This window comes from Lytechinus pictus, chromosome 7 (genome assembly GCF_037042905.1).
Source record: "Lytechinus pictus isolate F3 Inbred chromosome 7, Lp3.0, whole genome shotgun sequence".
NCBI lineage: Eukaryota > Metazoa > Echinodermata > Echinoidea > Temnopleuroida > Toxopneustidae > Lytechinus > Lytechinus pictus.
In genome coordinates, this window is record NC_087251.1 from 31,859,496 (window position 1) to 31,875,746 (window position 16,251).

Below are 16,251 nucleotides of genomic sequence, written 5' to 3' on the forward strand. Positions count from 1 at the left end.
ACAGTTACTTCAAACACACTTCATGCCTCTATTGATAAAATATTGTGCATAATACTGTAGTTCCTGATAAATTGCCAGAGAGGCCTTCAACAATCTAAAGCTTACTTATTACACGTATATGTGTAACTAAATGAAACAAACACAATCAACAAGGCAATCAACCTTGTAAATACCACAAAAGCAAGTTTGAATCATAACACAATGAGTGTCGTAAAATTGCCATTGTGTTTTGCAGAATTAAATTGACAGCAAAAAAAAAATAGATATCTCTGTGTAATACAAAATAGACATCCGTGTGAGAGAAAAAATTATGCAAGAGCTCAGGCGATTTCCCCCACAAAATGCTAAAAAAGAGCTCTGGAAATTAAAAAAAAATCCCTGAAATCTCCATTCACTGCTTATAGCTTATCCAATGTTGCAGATTAAGGCAGTAGGTTGTGAAAAGTAGCCCCCCCCCCCCCTGAAAAATAAAATAAAATAAATAAATAAATAATTATAATAACAATAATAAATAATGAATAGATAAATCAATCAATCAATCACTAAATAAATAAATAAATAAAAATTACCTGTGCCTGTGTAATATACACCACCTACAAATTTACTTCAATGTGACTATGTGAGATATAATTATTATCAATCAAGATGACTAAGATTTTTGGAACAGGAATAGAGTATTCCTATAGATGTTTGTGACCATCATGAAATACACATGTACATTCTAGTACAATAGGTTAGTTACAGAAGAAGTTAACCCTATATATATTTGTGCTTCATATTTACATGCACATTACTTTATGTTTAAACTTGAACACCAATCAATGATAAACCACATAAGAGTATTAAGAAGCCACTCAAGAGGTAAAGTACTCAAAATCAAGGATTTCAATGAAGACAATGGCCACAATGGCAAAGTTACCATTATTTAAGCATGTTCATACAGTATATTCTACAATAGGTACACATCACTGTTTATCCTTGTTTTGTTTTTTACCTCCATGATTTTGTGTACTTTGAAATTTACAGCATTTGGAGCCATGGAGGTACACTACATGTGTCTGGCTTTAAGCTCCAGCTGCTATTGCCAAGGCTTGGTTGCGTTCAAGGAATTTGTTCGTTATGGTACCATACTGTAGTGTACACCACACCTGGGTTGAGTGTAGCTCAATGTGGATCAATTTCTTGCTGTTCAAGGATAATACACAACATTTGGCTGTGATGTAAACCCATGGCTCTCTGTATCAACGGCAAAAGTCAGAACCATACCGCTCCAAACACATGGTTTAATAATGTCAGAGATTCTTATGATCAATATATGTTTGTTGGCGAGGATTGCTCACTTCAAAGATCATTACCTTGACATGTCAGCAATACATTCACAGTCCACTAGTGAAAAAGTAAATGATTCAATCTAAAGGTTATTTTGCAGGAAGATAATAGAGCCAAAAAAAAAGAAGATCAATAATCATTTTCTGAAGCTACATCTACACTGTACATTTGTATAGTAAGTACTGAAAACATGTATCTGCAAACTAAAATCCCAAACAATGCACATACAGACTGAGAATGAGAGCCTTCAAATGAGCTGACTGTATTAAAGTAACACAGACAAATCAAATAAAGTATCCCTTTAAAAATCATCTGGGACAAAAGAAATTATTGGAAGTTGTGTTCAACTCAGTAGGTATGAATGTCTACATTAAACATTTTAAAGGTGAACTTCACTCTGATAATACGTTGTTTTTTATTATCCAAAGTTCAAAACTGAAAATTAGAGAAAATATTGGTGAAGGTTTGATGAAAATCCATCAAAGAATAAAAGATTTATGAAATTTTTAGTTTGTATTTTGTAATGTCAAATGCAAGCAGCCTCCTCACTACCACTCACACGTATTGCGAGGTTAGTATTAGTATACCTCACTACATGTGTATCACATGTATACATGTATGTAATATCCATGAATCCATACTCAATGGAACCGGATAAACATAAATATTTTTCAAACAGAAAGTAGTATAAAATTATGCATCTGTTGATATCTCCCACACAAATAAATTCACTTTGAATTTATTTAGCAAATGGCTTTTTTTTTTTGCAATTTACATAAATGACATGTGTAGAAGAGCTGCACATCTATGGAGTCAGGAAATCCAAATTCTTAAAGGGATGCTCCGGGCTGAAGATAAATGGAGCAAAATTCACAGAGCAAAATGCTGAAAATTTGATCAAAATCAGATAACAAATAATAAAATTATTGTATTTTAAAGATTTGCATTATTCCATTGAAACAGTCTTCATGAATATTCATTAGGTGGGCTGATGATGTCACATCCCCACTTGTTATTTTGTATTTCATCATATGAAATTAGGTTTATTCAAAACTTTTCTACCATGAACTTAAACTATATAAGTGCATAAGTTATTTCTTGCTGCAACTTATTGCATCATCATATGTAACTGAAATATAACTGTCTATATTCATTGCAATTGCATTAGAGGAATTCTTACCCAGATGTCCGAATTGAGTGGATTGCTGGGACTTGTAGCATTTTGAATCAGGTCTTCGATTGCAACCGTGCAGTTTGCAACAAATTCAGACTTAATCATTGAGTTATTATAAACCGTAAATATCAGGTTCTCTCCATTTTGAATTTTGGATTCAAATTCTTCATTCCAAGTGGGAGCAAAGGTCTTTTGTTTGATGGTTGTCTTTCCAACATGTACGTCATCAACACTGACTTCGATGAAAGGATCAATTGATGCTGAAGCCGCCTTCGCAGCATCCTTGCTGCTGCTGCTGGCGAACCGCGTAGCGAAATCAGTAGGTTTCAGATCCACAGCCTCACAAACCTTCAGACGGAAAGTCCCGTTAAACACCACCATTTTGCAGAGAATTCCTGTCTTTTATAACTCCCAAAGAGGCCAGTAGATAAAGGGAACTATTTTAAAAAACGGTTCTCTTCCTTCTCAAAGCACCTTAGATGCAATGGATGCTTCTAAGTCGGCGGTTTTCACGAGCTTTTCGTAGCCATCGATTTCCGATGTCATATAAGCAATGATTGTTCGCACGTTATCCACTATACGAGCACTGCCCATAGTGTTGGGCGAGCGAGCTAGCTCCCAGCTGTGCCGCTGATTTGTACGGGGGCACAGTGTAATGGAGAGAGGATGCCTTTTGTCGGGTAAATGTGCAGTGCTTCTAATGTTGATGTTTACAAAGATCCATCCCGCATACGGCGAAGTGCTTGAGAGTGGTAAAAGCCACTTCTTAATTATAAAATGTTCTTGTAAGTGTTCTAGAAAATGTTGACTTGGCAAAGGTTCACTGAGGCAACATCATGGACATGGGAGGAAGGAATGTTTCAGTTTACTCAAGAAAATTATACGGTAGTTAACGAAAAATCACACAACAGAAAAGTTCATACAAGTAAAGTTCGGATCGGGTCGTGAAGTTCACTGGACCATGTTGATGGTTACATGCTCATGGGTGTGGCACCTGCAAGCGAGCTCTTTTGAAAGGGAATTCCCCTTAAATTTCACCACATGACCTATTGGGTTAACACCATCCCTCGATTGTTTCCTCGTTAATGTTTATGGAATTCTAAGAGGGAGCTTCGAGTTCGAAATCCTGAGAAAATAAAATCGAAGGAACAAAGATAAAGCCATAAATTATAATAATTAAAGAGAATACATGTATATACAAGTGATAACAAACCGATCCGGACGATAGCCTCTTATTTTAAGAAATGGCTGTTTGTGGGGGGTATAGGCCGGGGGCTGGGCCCTATTTTTTCCTAAAACCGTGTAAAAAAGTTACAATTACAATCTAATTGTTATTTTTTTACCAGCCCCCACTTTCTATACTGTTCTGCAGCCCCTGAAATATAATTAAAAACTCAGTGAAACTATCCAGCACCTTCAAACAAGTGGTAATAAACAAACCCGTAAACCGATCAGGGCGATAACCTCTTTGTAATGTTTGAAGCTAAATGTAACTTCATTCTGTAATAAACTCTGTGAAACTCATAAGAATAGGATATTTGTTTTGTTTGTTTTGGTTTTTTTTGGGGGGTTTATATATTATTTATCAACACATTCTTTGGGCAGAAGCCGGAGGGGGGTTGGATGACGGGTGGCTAGGTTGGGTTAATGCGAATCTACCATGACCCTTCCGGTACAAGATTCTAGGCTACAAGCAGTGGCGTAATGAGCCAAACAAAATTGAGGGGGCCATATAATTGAGTATTGGGCAAAATTTCTACATTTTCTATTACATAATATTCAGTAAAATGATGTCATATTTCACCCTTCTCTCTTCCATTTTTTTCCTTGGTCGTAAAAAAAAATTTGTGGGGGGCAAACGCCCCTAACCCCCCCCCCCCCCATCTGTACGCCACTGACTACAAGTCCCACCTCCCACCCCCCCCCCCACCCCCGGCTTTATGTTTGACTGTGTGGTGTGGATTTTTTTATTTTGGTTTGTCCTTGTTTTGATACTTTATGTCTTCCTGGGGGGGGGGGGTCCGATAAGCTTTGTTTTTAGTTCCACCGGTTAGCAGACCATGTTATTGCACATGTATCGAGTTTTTAATGCATTCATCGTATGCTGTAAATGTAATTTTTTTTTATTCCAAAGCGAATGTTTGTTGTAAATGCGCCAACTTTTAATGACTTAGAATTAAAGACATTGAATAATTTTATCTGTACATTATGCTACTGCATACTCCCCCCCCCCCCCCCATTTGATAACAATTAATTTTAAAACAGTAATGTGCAAATTACATGTTACAAAAGTTACAAGTTGAAGAGAAATGAGCGAGTATAAAATTCAAATTTCATAACGGTCATTCAAGAAATTGTCAATGTTACGAGATACAAGAAGAACAAAATATTCTTTTTTTCAAATAGTCTCACAACTGATTTCAATTTTCATGTTATATGTTTACTACTAATTTGTTGAATATTGTTTCCCGATCGGAAGCGAGTGCTGGTTTTGGGGGAAATGACAAGCATAACAAAAATGATATTTTCACACCAAAATGAAGGCCATTTGGTCAAATTTCTATATTTTAGCATATAGCTGGTTTTCAAGGGGTGTAGCCTATGATGAAATAACCAAAAATAAGTAGCACCCCCAGAAAAGTCTCGAGGGGTACTTCAGCACCCACAGAACCCCCGCTTCCCAGGGCCATGTTGTCCGGAAAATTTCACGTCTTTAATTTTCCGAACGAGCGAAACTAGCGTAGAAACAATACTTCCGATGTTTTCGACATTAAAATATTTAGGAAGAGACCAATTGATTCGGTAATTACGGTTGTCTTGCTTCACTGGCGTAAATCCCGGGGGGGGGGATGGGGGGGGATATATCCCCCTACTTTTCGAGGAGGGGGGGATGGCCTGTACAAACACCCCCCCCCCCAGTTTTTACGAAAGAAATGAAAAAAAATCACAAGAGATAATTGTTTTATTGGTGAAAATTCTTCCTAAAATACCGCTTAACAAATAAAACAATATTATTGAATCATAAAATGACAATAAAGAGCCAGTTCACCATTTCCAAACGAAATACTTATGTCCTTATTATAACATTGAAGAGAAACCCCGTTTCTTCCAATTCATCAATGTTGGGGTCTTTGGGAAGGGATTAAGATGGAATGTCAAAACATTTTGAATGTAATCTCTAATAAAACCATTAACCATCATGGGGTAAAAAAGATAATAATATTGGAGGGTATTTGCCATATGGACATACAGTGGCGTAACTACGGGGGGCATGGGGGGCACATCCCCCCCCCCCCATCGGCTGACCAAATAAAAAACGGGGAAAGTGGGAAAAGGAGACAAGAGGGAGAAAGGAAGAGAAGCGAAGTGGGAAAGAAGAAGATATTATTCATTATAATGTTATATTATATTATAATTATGTTATGTTACATTATACATAAGAAACATTTTTATCATAACTTTATGAAACATAATTTGCACAGGGCCTACGTCTTCATTGTTCCTGGTGCTCGCATTGTCTGTTTAACGAGATATATAATCCTGTTGTACTAAAACATCTCGTTTTCAAGTCATTATAAACCCAATATATTTCCTAGCACTTGAGTTATCGTTGTTTTACGTAGTTACATATGCTTCTTTTTCATGACTCAAAAAGTGATTGCCTCATGTTAAGGTCTTCGTATATATGAAACATTTCCTGTCCGTGATTACGTTCGCATTAGTGGATTGGTGAGATATGTCTGCTTTTCATGAATTCCTAAAATCAGTCCATAAAATGTCCCTTCTTCTGATCTGAATATCAAAAATTTTCAGCTCGCGCTTCGCGCTCGCATCATTTGGTTAAAGGTCAAGTCCACCCCAGCAAAATGTTGATTTGAATAAATAGAGAAAAATCAAACTAGCATAACACTGAAAATTTCATCGAAATCGGATGTAAAATAAGAAAGTTATGGCATTTTAAAGTTCCGCTTATTTTTCACAAAACAGTGATATGCACAACTCAGTGACATGCAAATGAGTCAGTCGATGATGTTCAACACTCACTTTTTCTTTTGTTTTTTATTGTTTGAATTATACAATATTTCATTTTTTACAGATTTCACCATAAGGACCGACTTGACTGAATCATATAGTATTACACAATGCTAATCCCACATGTTCATAGAGGAATGAATCACTGTTTCACTTGACAATGAGGAGAAAATTAGAATATTTCATATTTCGTATAATAAAATACAAAAGAAATAGTGAGTGGATGACGTCATCAGTCTCCTCATTTGCATACCAACCAGGATATGCATATAACTGTTTTTTTTAATTAAGAGAAAATTTAAAATGCCATAACTTTCTTATTTTACATCCGATTTCGATGAAATTTTCAGTGTTATGCTTGTTGGATTTTTCTGTTTTTATTCAAATCAATTTTTGTTGGGATGGACTTGTCCTTTAATGAAATACGTATGGTCCTAGTTAATTCCTACAAAGAAACCTTAGAATGCCCCACTTCAGGTCTGAATTATCTAAGTTTTCAGCTCGCGCTTCGCGCTCGCATTGTTTGGCGAGACATGTACCTATCATGATTACACAAATTTGATTATAATGTCCCTTTTTAGGTGTGAATATAACAAAATTTCAGCTCGCGCTTCGCGCTCGCATCATTTGATTAGTGAGATACATATCCGTTTAATGACATTGTCCTTAAAATGTCTCTATTAGGTCAGTATAACTGGCAACTGCGCGCGCTTAGCGCACTCACTCAGTGATTCAAAAATGTTGCTGGTGCCCCCCCCCCCCCCTCCCCCAATGCCGTGACCCACGGTACGCCACTGTGGACATATCAATGACAATTCCTTGCATATCTAAAAACATGATTGCAAAAAAATGCCAAAATATTTCAGTCATCCCCCCCACCCATCAACACGGATTTACGCCAGTGTCTTGCTTACTGAATCTGATGGCGTAATGAAACTATTCCCTTTATAGTGCTATCAATTATCTTTCAAAACAGTTAGTATTCAACAAGCGCGGCTCCATGGGGGCCGAGGGCCGGGCTGCGAAATTATTTTTCCCACCGAGTTCTGGACCAACATATGAATATTCATGACTTGCGTCTTCGGATTAAGAGTACGCATGCGCGTGGACTCTGCCTCGACCAGTGCTGGTCGTAAGCATTCACGTTCAGTTGCTCAGAATGAATATTAGCATCGTCAAATTACCGGTATACTCTTACATAGTTACATATGCCTTATATATATCCAATTCTTAAACACTTCTCAAACTAGCTGCCATTAATGGCAAGACATGTGCTAGGCTAGGGCTCGCTTAGGCTAGCGCATTAACTTTACCTCAAATCTGGACCTGTCTAATGCCTAATACTAATAGTAATAGCCGACTAATGCCATGGTTTAAAACTTCGAACCAAATTCCGAACTTTACGTTTGATTTTATTTAACATGGTTTAATATTTATAGTCCGTATACAGAACCAGTCCTAGATCTAAAAAAATATCTTAGTTCTAGTCTAGTCTCTAGATCTAGACTCTGATTTACGCTGTATCAGCATGGAACAACTAGTGTACCAAGGGGGGGGGGCGCAGACTGCCCCCTGACAATTTACAACTGATCCAGGGGACGTGCCCTCCCCCCCTTTGAGAAGCCAAATCAATAATTTGTAATGTCAAAATGCAACAAAAAAGACTTATGTCCCCTCTTTTGAACGTGAAGATCTTTTTTTTTTGCTTGTCAATTTTTTTTCAGCTAAGAAATCCTTAATTTGGGGGGGAAGACGGGGATCAAGATCACTGACGTAAGTTTGTGCCTGACGTTATAATACGTTCCATGCAATGCAGTGGCGTAGCTAGGATTTTTTTATGGGGGGGGCACTGGGGGGTCCTTGCTTTTTCGGGGGGGGGGGGGCCACCGGCCATTTTTTCCGGTGTGTGTGTATGTGTCACGAGGGCGGATCGGACTTTCGCCAATAGGGGACGGGGCCCGAAATTATTTCACCTATGTTTTCCCCGATCAGTCACTTCTTACTTTTATTCGTATAAAACAACATAAACATGAAATAATCTCATAAGCCTTATAAAAAGTGTGAGCGCAAAGCGCGAGCTCAAAAATGTGTGATATTCCAACCTGAAAACTGGACACTCTAAGCATTTTTTTTTGTGAACGAGTACAATAATTGATGCGAGTGCAGGAAGCCAGCCAAAAATTTGTGATATTCCAACCATTAAGCAACATTCTATACATTTTTGTAACCATGAGCAGGATTAGTACTGTACTAAACAATAATTGATGCAAGCACGATTCAAAATCTGTGATTTTCGAACCTAAAATGTATTATGTTTTATTATTAAAGAAGGTATATTTCTTTTTTAAAAAGGGCATATTTCATTTGGAAATAAAAATCCTACAGGGATTTTTTTTTGGGGGGGGGGGCTAGAGAGCACAAAACGCAAGTTAAAATTTTTAAATGCTTAAACTGAAAATGAGTCATTTTTAGGACTCTTGTCAGCTTTCATTTTTTTTTTCTGCTTACAACCACTTTTAAATTTCAATTCTCATTTCTTGTATCTTCTACACTTATTTTACCTTAAAAAAACAGAATAAAGAATACTAACAAAATAAAGTTATATTCAAAAGGATATAAAGTAAACAGGGCGCACCCCATACCCTTAGTTGGGAGAGGGTAAATCTTAATTATTTCTTTAAACAGTTAATCAATCATTAATTATTAATACTTGTTGATAATATTAATAATAATTAATTATTCAATTACTTTTTTTTTATTAATCATTATTTCTTGAAACCATATTGACACAAAAACAAATACGTTGTTTATTTCCTTGAAACTGTAGAGAAATGAAATTCACTGTTGAACGATATATGATTAAAAAGAAGTAAACATTTTCCCCCTTTGTTTTGTCAATCTTACCCAAAACAAATATACAATTTAGAAAAGAGATAGAGAGAAGAAGAAGTTCCACCACCAAGAATACACTTAGATAAGGGGGAAGGGAAATGAAAAGATAGAGTAAATGTGATATTATTTTTTAAACAATCTATCGCAAAATTAGCTTTTCCTATAGAAAGAGGGGGACAAATTTTGTTCACTCGCTCGCTTCAATCGCTTTCTTCTTTTTTTTTGACAGAAATTTTGCTCTATATGCCATACTTGGCCCCTCAAAGTTTCTGGCTCATCATGCCATTGACATAACCCATTTGGATATGACAAAATTGAAAACTGTGTTCAAGTTTACCAAATCTTTTCAGAATATCATGAAGACTTAAAACATTCTTGTTGGCCAAAGAAAATAATACAAGGAAAATCCTAATGGAATAGAAATCAACCTTGTTATCGTGCTTTAGAGTTAGCTATGTTTAAAGTACGAAAATTGTTGTCAAAATTGCAGTCAGATGTCAAATTTATTCTTGTCATCAAAGCACTATTATCTTGATCTTGATCATTATTATTTACTGTCATTATCATCATTAGTCATGATTACACACATTACCAATACATAATGCTAATTTCCATAACTGATGTATTCTTTGTTTGAAAATTCTTGATAATGGTGACAATTACAATCGATGACACTGCTAGTATACACTTACTACTGCTGCTGCTGCTAATGTTACTGGTGACTGGTAGTATTGACCATTATAGTGTCATTAAATATAAAAAAAAAAACTGAAACATTTATAATTACTTATAAAACAAATGAAAGTACATAATACAAAATGCCTTGAAAATGCCTTGAAATTTCAAGGCTCAAAATCCTCAAGGCCAAGGCCAAGGCTTGAATGTTCAAGGCCAAGGCACTACAAACACTGATTAGTACTAGGCATTAGACAGGTCCAGATTTGATGTAAAGTTAATGCGCTAGCCTAAGCGAGCCATAGCCTAGCACATGTCTTGCCATTAATGGCAGCTAGTTTGAGAAGTGTTTAAGAATTGGATATATATAAGGCATATGTAACTATGTAAGAGTACCGGTAATTTGACGATGCTAATATTCATTCTGAGCAACTGAACGTGAATGCTTACGACCAGCACTGGTCGAGGCAGAGTCCACGCGCATGCGTACTCTTAATCCGAAGACGCAAGTCATGAATATTCATATGTTGGTCCAGAACTCGGTGGGAAAAATAATTTCGCGGCCGGGCTCTTGCCTCCCCCACCCCCAAAAAGGGGAGAATGGAAAGGGGAGGAGGAGAGAGAGAAGGAGAAAGAAAAGTAGAAGAAAGGTGAGGGGAAAGAAAATGAAGGGGGAAAGGAGGGGGAGAAGGAAAGAAAGGGAAAAGAGAGGGAAAATGATTATAAGAAATTAAGGAGAGAAAGAGGGAAGGAAAAGAAGGGAAACAACGAGAAGAAAGAAAATGTAGGAAACAAGAGACCGAAAGATAAGGAATAGAAGGGTAAAGGGAGAGAGTAAAGAATGTGACGAAAAAGAGAGAAAAGGAGAGGCAAAAGAAGGGACAAGGGAAGGAACAGAAAGAGAACAGAGTTAGGAAGAGAAGCAAAACACTGGTAATAAAAACAGAGAAAATAAACGAAGGGCTCCCTAAGCGCTTTTAACTCTTAAAAACAATTTTTTATTATTGTTTTTTTTTCTTATTTTTTCCACAAAGGCAGTGGCGTAGCTACGGGGGGGGGGGGCATGGGGGGCACGTGCCCCCCCCTGAGATTTGGTGTGCCCCCCCCCCCCCCAGGTGCCCCCCTGAAAAAAATTGACGGAGCCTAAAAAAGGGAGAAAGAAGAAAAGAAAAAGAAGGGGTAAGACAGAAGGATAAAAGAAGAGGAAGACGAGTGAATAAAATAATTTTTGGGGAAGACTTGTAAAAAAAATCTTTCATGTTACTAAATAAAATTTTCTCTCGCGCTTCGCGCTCGATAAGATTCATATCTTGCTCAATAGGCTGATATGGAGCTTAAAAAATATCAAGTTTTGAAGTCAATGTACAAAACATATTTCAGCTCGGACATCGAGCTTTCATAATATTTTTTACATTTACAAATTTAATGCACTCTGTAAAATGTTCGTTAATATGGTCTACATATCAACATTTTAAGCTCACGCTGCGTGGTCGCATTATTTGATTTGTCAAGTTCCTATTGTCTTTGTGTATTCCATAAAGTTTTCAAAATATCAATTTTCAGATGTGACTGTCAAAACGTATATAGGCCTATTTAGCGCTGCATGCGCGCTCGCATTTTGATTGGTGAGTGCTCTATATCAATTCTATATAAGCAAACAAAACCCCAGCATTACATTTTATTTTTTTAAATTCAGCTCGCGATTTGCGCTCGCATTAATTGTTAAAAATGTATTAACCATTGTAATGCGTATTCATAATTCAAAAATGCTTAAAAATTTCTAGTTTTCAAGCCTTAAAACCAACAACTTCCAACTGTCACTACGCATATTAGATTAACAAATAAGAAAATATCATTTTCATGAATTCCTATTAACTAATTTGGGTCTTTTCAGAATGGAATATCGACAAGCTTAGGAATAATAGGAAGATAGTCATCATTTTCATATGACAAAATCTCCTTAGAATGTCCCAGTCCTTTGTTAAAACAATAACAAAAAATATCAACTTGCGCTTCGCGCTCGCATCATTCATTAAGTGTGATCCACATCCACTTCTCAATTTTCCTACACAGTACTTGAAATAGTGTTTAAATTGACCTTTTTCAGATTGTAATATCAAATGTTTTCAGCTCGCGCTTGCATTATTGATCTTCATGATTAAAAAGATGTATTCAGAATGCCCAGATTCTAGGTCTAAATCGAGAAATAAAACGCGCGCACGCATGTTTATTGAGACAGCCTGCATGTTCTTTATTTAAAATATGCTTAAATTATCCAGTTTCAGATCAGATTATCAATAATTGTCTGCTCGCGCTTCACGCTCGCATTATTAATGATACACAATTAACCATATCATATTCATGATTTACAAAATATGAATAGATTGTCCTGCTTTTAGGTCTAATATCTCAATTTTCTTCCGGCGCTCGCATTTATTGTTTAGTTACATACCTATCCAATTAATGATTACAAAAAGTGCTTAGAATGTCCATTTTTTAGGTTGGAATGTCAAAGAGTTTTAGCTCGCGCTTCGCGCTCCCATTATTGAAATATGTACCGTATTTGTGGGTAGCTGTAAACAGTCCTTAACAGGTCCCTTTCCGATCATGCTAGAACATTTATTAAAAATTTCTGCTCACGCTTGGCGTTCGCAGTAATTATTTAGTTACATACACATCTTGTTCAGGGTCACAAACATTGCCCAGAATGTGAAATTTTCAGGACAAAATAGATGAAAGATTAAAAAAAAAACATCGCTCGCGCTTCGCACTCGCACTTTTTTATATTGGGCTTATGAGATTATTTCATATTTATGTTGTTTTATAAGAATAAAGCTAAGAAGCGACTGATCAGGGAAATTATAGGTGAAGATAATTTTGGGCCCCATCCCCTATTGGCGAAAGTCGGATCCGCCCTTGTGACACATACACACACACACACAGAAAAAAAATGTGCCCCCCTGAAAAAACAAGGACCCCCCAGTGCCCCACAGGAAATAAATCCTATAGTAGCTACGCCACTGCACAAAGGAGCCAGGAAGTCTAGTAATGAAAAAAGAGAGAAGTGCATAGGAATTTTGAGTGCGAAAGGGCCTTGTTTCGGCAGCCGTGGATCAAGAATGGTCGGGCGAGAGCGGTCCTTGCCCACCCCCCCCCCCCCAAAAAAAAGGAGAAAAGAATGAGAAGTAGATGGGAACAAAGAAATTAAACATGCACTCTTGGGAAAAATTGTTCGAATAAGAACACTTTTGTTACGTATTTGGAGACCTCAAGAAAAGGATTCCAAAAAGGTTATTTACGTGCTCAAGAACCTTAAAGAGAAAGTTCACCCTTAATAAAAGTTTTATCGAGAAATAACGAAAAAAATAATAAAACTTATTGGTGAAGGTTTGAGAAAAAAAAACATCAAACGTTAAGGAAGTTATTAGAATTTTAAATTGTTTGATTTGTGACGTAAAAAAACGAGCAGCTGCCCATATATATTATGCAATAAAAGATACATAAAATTGAACTTTGTATATGGTTCATAATGACTCAATATTTTGTTCTGTCAGAAGCTGGTGTAAAATAATTTGTCTGTTAATACACTGAAGGTACAATAAAAACATTTTCAATATTTCGAGAAAAATTACATGTCATTTAATTTCACTACTCGATGAATGGGGGAGCTGTTCGCATATACGTCACCAAAGAAAAATTCTAAAAAGTTTTTCAATCTTTACCAATATTTTTAAATTGTATAAAGAACCTGAAAATGTTCCAAAATTGCTGTTTAAGGCAATTTAGAACCTTTTAGGGAACCTCTAAAGGTTATATGAGTGAAGTAAAAAGAAGAAATATAAATGAAGGAGGAAGAAAAAAAACTGTGTCAAAATGACCCTGCACCCGTTCCCTCTAAAAAATCCAAAGAGGGAAATATAAATGAATGAGTATATTGCCGAAAAGGGGGAGAGAAGAGAATAAGAAGGCAAAGAAAAAGAATAAAGAGACAAAAGTACGTAAAATGTTCAGATTCAGATCTGAATATCAAAAATGTTCATCTCGCGCAGATTCAGATTGGTATATAAAAAAAGCTCTGCTCTTTGCTTTCGTATAATTATTTTAAATAGGCCCTAGCTATATGTAGATCCTTTTCATGGTTACAAAAAGTGCCATTTTCATTTCTAAATCTCATTTGTTTCAGCTCGCGCTTCGCCCTCGTGATTATTGAGATACATATATCGTTTCTTTAGGAAAAATTACCATGACTTATATAGCCATTGACTTTATACGGTTAGGTTTATGTTTCCATTGAAGGCAAACGTCCGTTGCACTCCCCATACTATACATGTATACTAAATATTGATGTATAATCTTAACCATTCATCTACCAAACAGTACTATCAAAAGTCCATTTCCTTGACTTACCTCTTGAAAAAAAATCCTTGCTAAGGGTCTATTAACATGATTTTTAAAAGTAATAAGTAATTGAAATATAGCTACTCAATTGTAGTTATAAATCTACTTAATCGGAATGTTAGAATTACTTAAATTTTCTTAAATGTATATAATTCAAAGACACATACATTTTGAGTTATTTGGATTATTTTATGTCACGAAAACAATGCCTTTTCAAATTCAAATCTACCATAGGTGTCGATGGAGGGGGGGGGGGGGAGAGGATGGATCCCAAATATTTCAGGGTGGGGGTGGCCGGTATTAGGATGAAATGCTTATTTTCATGTTTTTACAAATGACTTTTTTTTTTTAATTGACCCCTTTGACCCGTTCCCACGACCAAGCGCTCGCATTATATCCAGTCAAAACGAAGTAACAAGATTAGATAGTCTTGTTGTAATAATAAAGCTTACATGTGCTTAAAGATTCATTGTTATGGATTACCCTACCCCAACAGGTGGAAAGGGGAGGGGGCTTAGGGGGCCATGGACCCCAAAAGTTTGTCGACTCAGAAACAAAAACAGAGAAAAGAAAAAAAAATGAAAGGAAAAGGGTGTAATATGATATTATTATTTTTTAATGGTCAAAATCTATCACAAAATTCGATCGAAAATTGGGCTCATTGTGTTACTGGCCCTTTACCCCTCCCAGCCCCTCTAAACTAAAATAAAAAGAAAGAAAAAAAATCCTTCATTGTCATTGTGTCAGCCATCCGCCCAACCATCAATAGCGATCGACATGCATCCAAAATAATGTACGTAAAAAAAATCAAGCAATAAGTAAAAAATGAGCACATTTTATTTTATTTTTTTAACACTGTGGTAAAGGCAATAAAAAAATTGCCTCTGAGCCTAGGAGTTTGTTTTAGATGAGCAGTTTTAGATATTCAAAACTATGCTTTATCACTGTAGTCAGTGGCGTAACTACGGGGGGGGGGGCATGGGGGGCACGTGCCCCCCCCCCCCAATCGGCTGGCAAAAAAAAAAAAACGCGGAAAAGAGAAAAAGAAGGAGAAAGGAAGAGAAACGTAGCGGGAAAGAAGGAATTATTGTTCATTATAATTATAATAATAATTATGATATGTTATATTACATAAGAAACATTTTTTCATAGCTTTATGAAACATAATTTGCTCAGGGCCTATGTCTGCATTGTTCCTGGTGCTCGCATTGTCTGTTTAACGAGATATATAACCTTGTTGTATTAAAACCTCCCATTTTCAAGTCAATTTACACCAAATATATTTCCTCGCACTTCGAGTTATTATTGTTTTATGTAATGACATATACTTCTTTTCATGACTACTTAACGTGATTGCCCTACTTTAAGGTCTTAATAATATAAAACATTTCCTGTCCGTGCTTACGTTCGCATTAGTGGATTGGTGATATATGCCTGCTCTTCAATGAATTCCTAAAATCAGTCCTTAAAATGTCCCTTTTTCTAATCTGAATATAAAAAATTTTCAGCTCGCACTTCGCGCTCGCATCATTCGGTTAGTGAAATATATATGGTCTAAGTGAATTCCTACAAACAAGCCTTAGAATGCCCCTCTTCAGGTCTGAATTTCCTAAATATTCAGCTCGCGCTTCGCGCTCGCAATATTTGATTAGTGAGATGCGTATGATAATCATGATTACAATGACTACAAAAAGTGCTTCGTGTGTTTAGATGCATGTAATTCTAACAAAATCAACAGGCGCTTGGCACTC

At 36.3% G+C, this 16,251-nt stretch overlaps 1 protein-coding gene across 1 annotated transcript; it reads right to left on the bottom strand.

Moving 5' to 3' along the window:
• Positions 1-1,758: 1,758 nt before the first annotated feature.
• On the bottom strand, positions 1,759-2,884 carry LOC129265275 (calcium-independent protein kinase C-like). Its single transcript, XM_064101471.1, has 2 exons — positions 2,510-2,884; positions 1,759-1,764 (listed from the first exon to the last, which is right to left on the bottom strand). Exons 1-2 carry the CDS (start codon positions 2,882-2,884, stop codon positions 1,759-1,761), a joined length of 381 nt encoding a protein of 126 aa, XP_063957541.1.
• Positions 2,885-16,251: the final 13,367 nt, after the last annotated feature.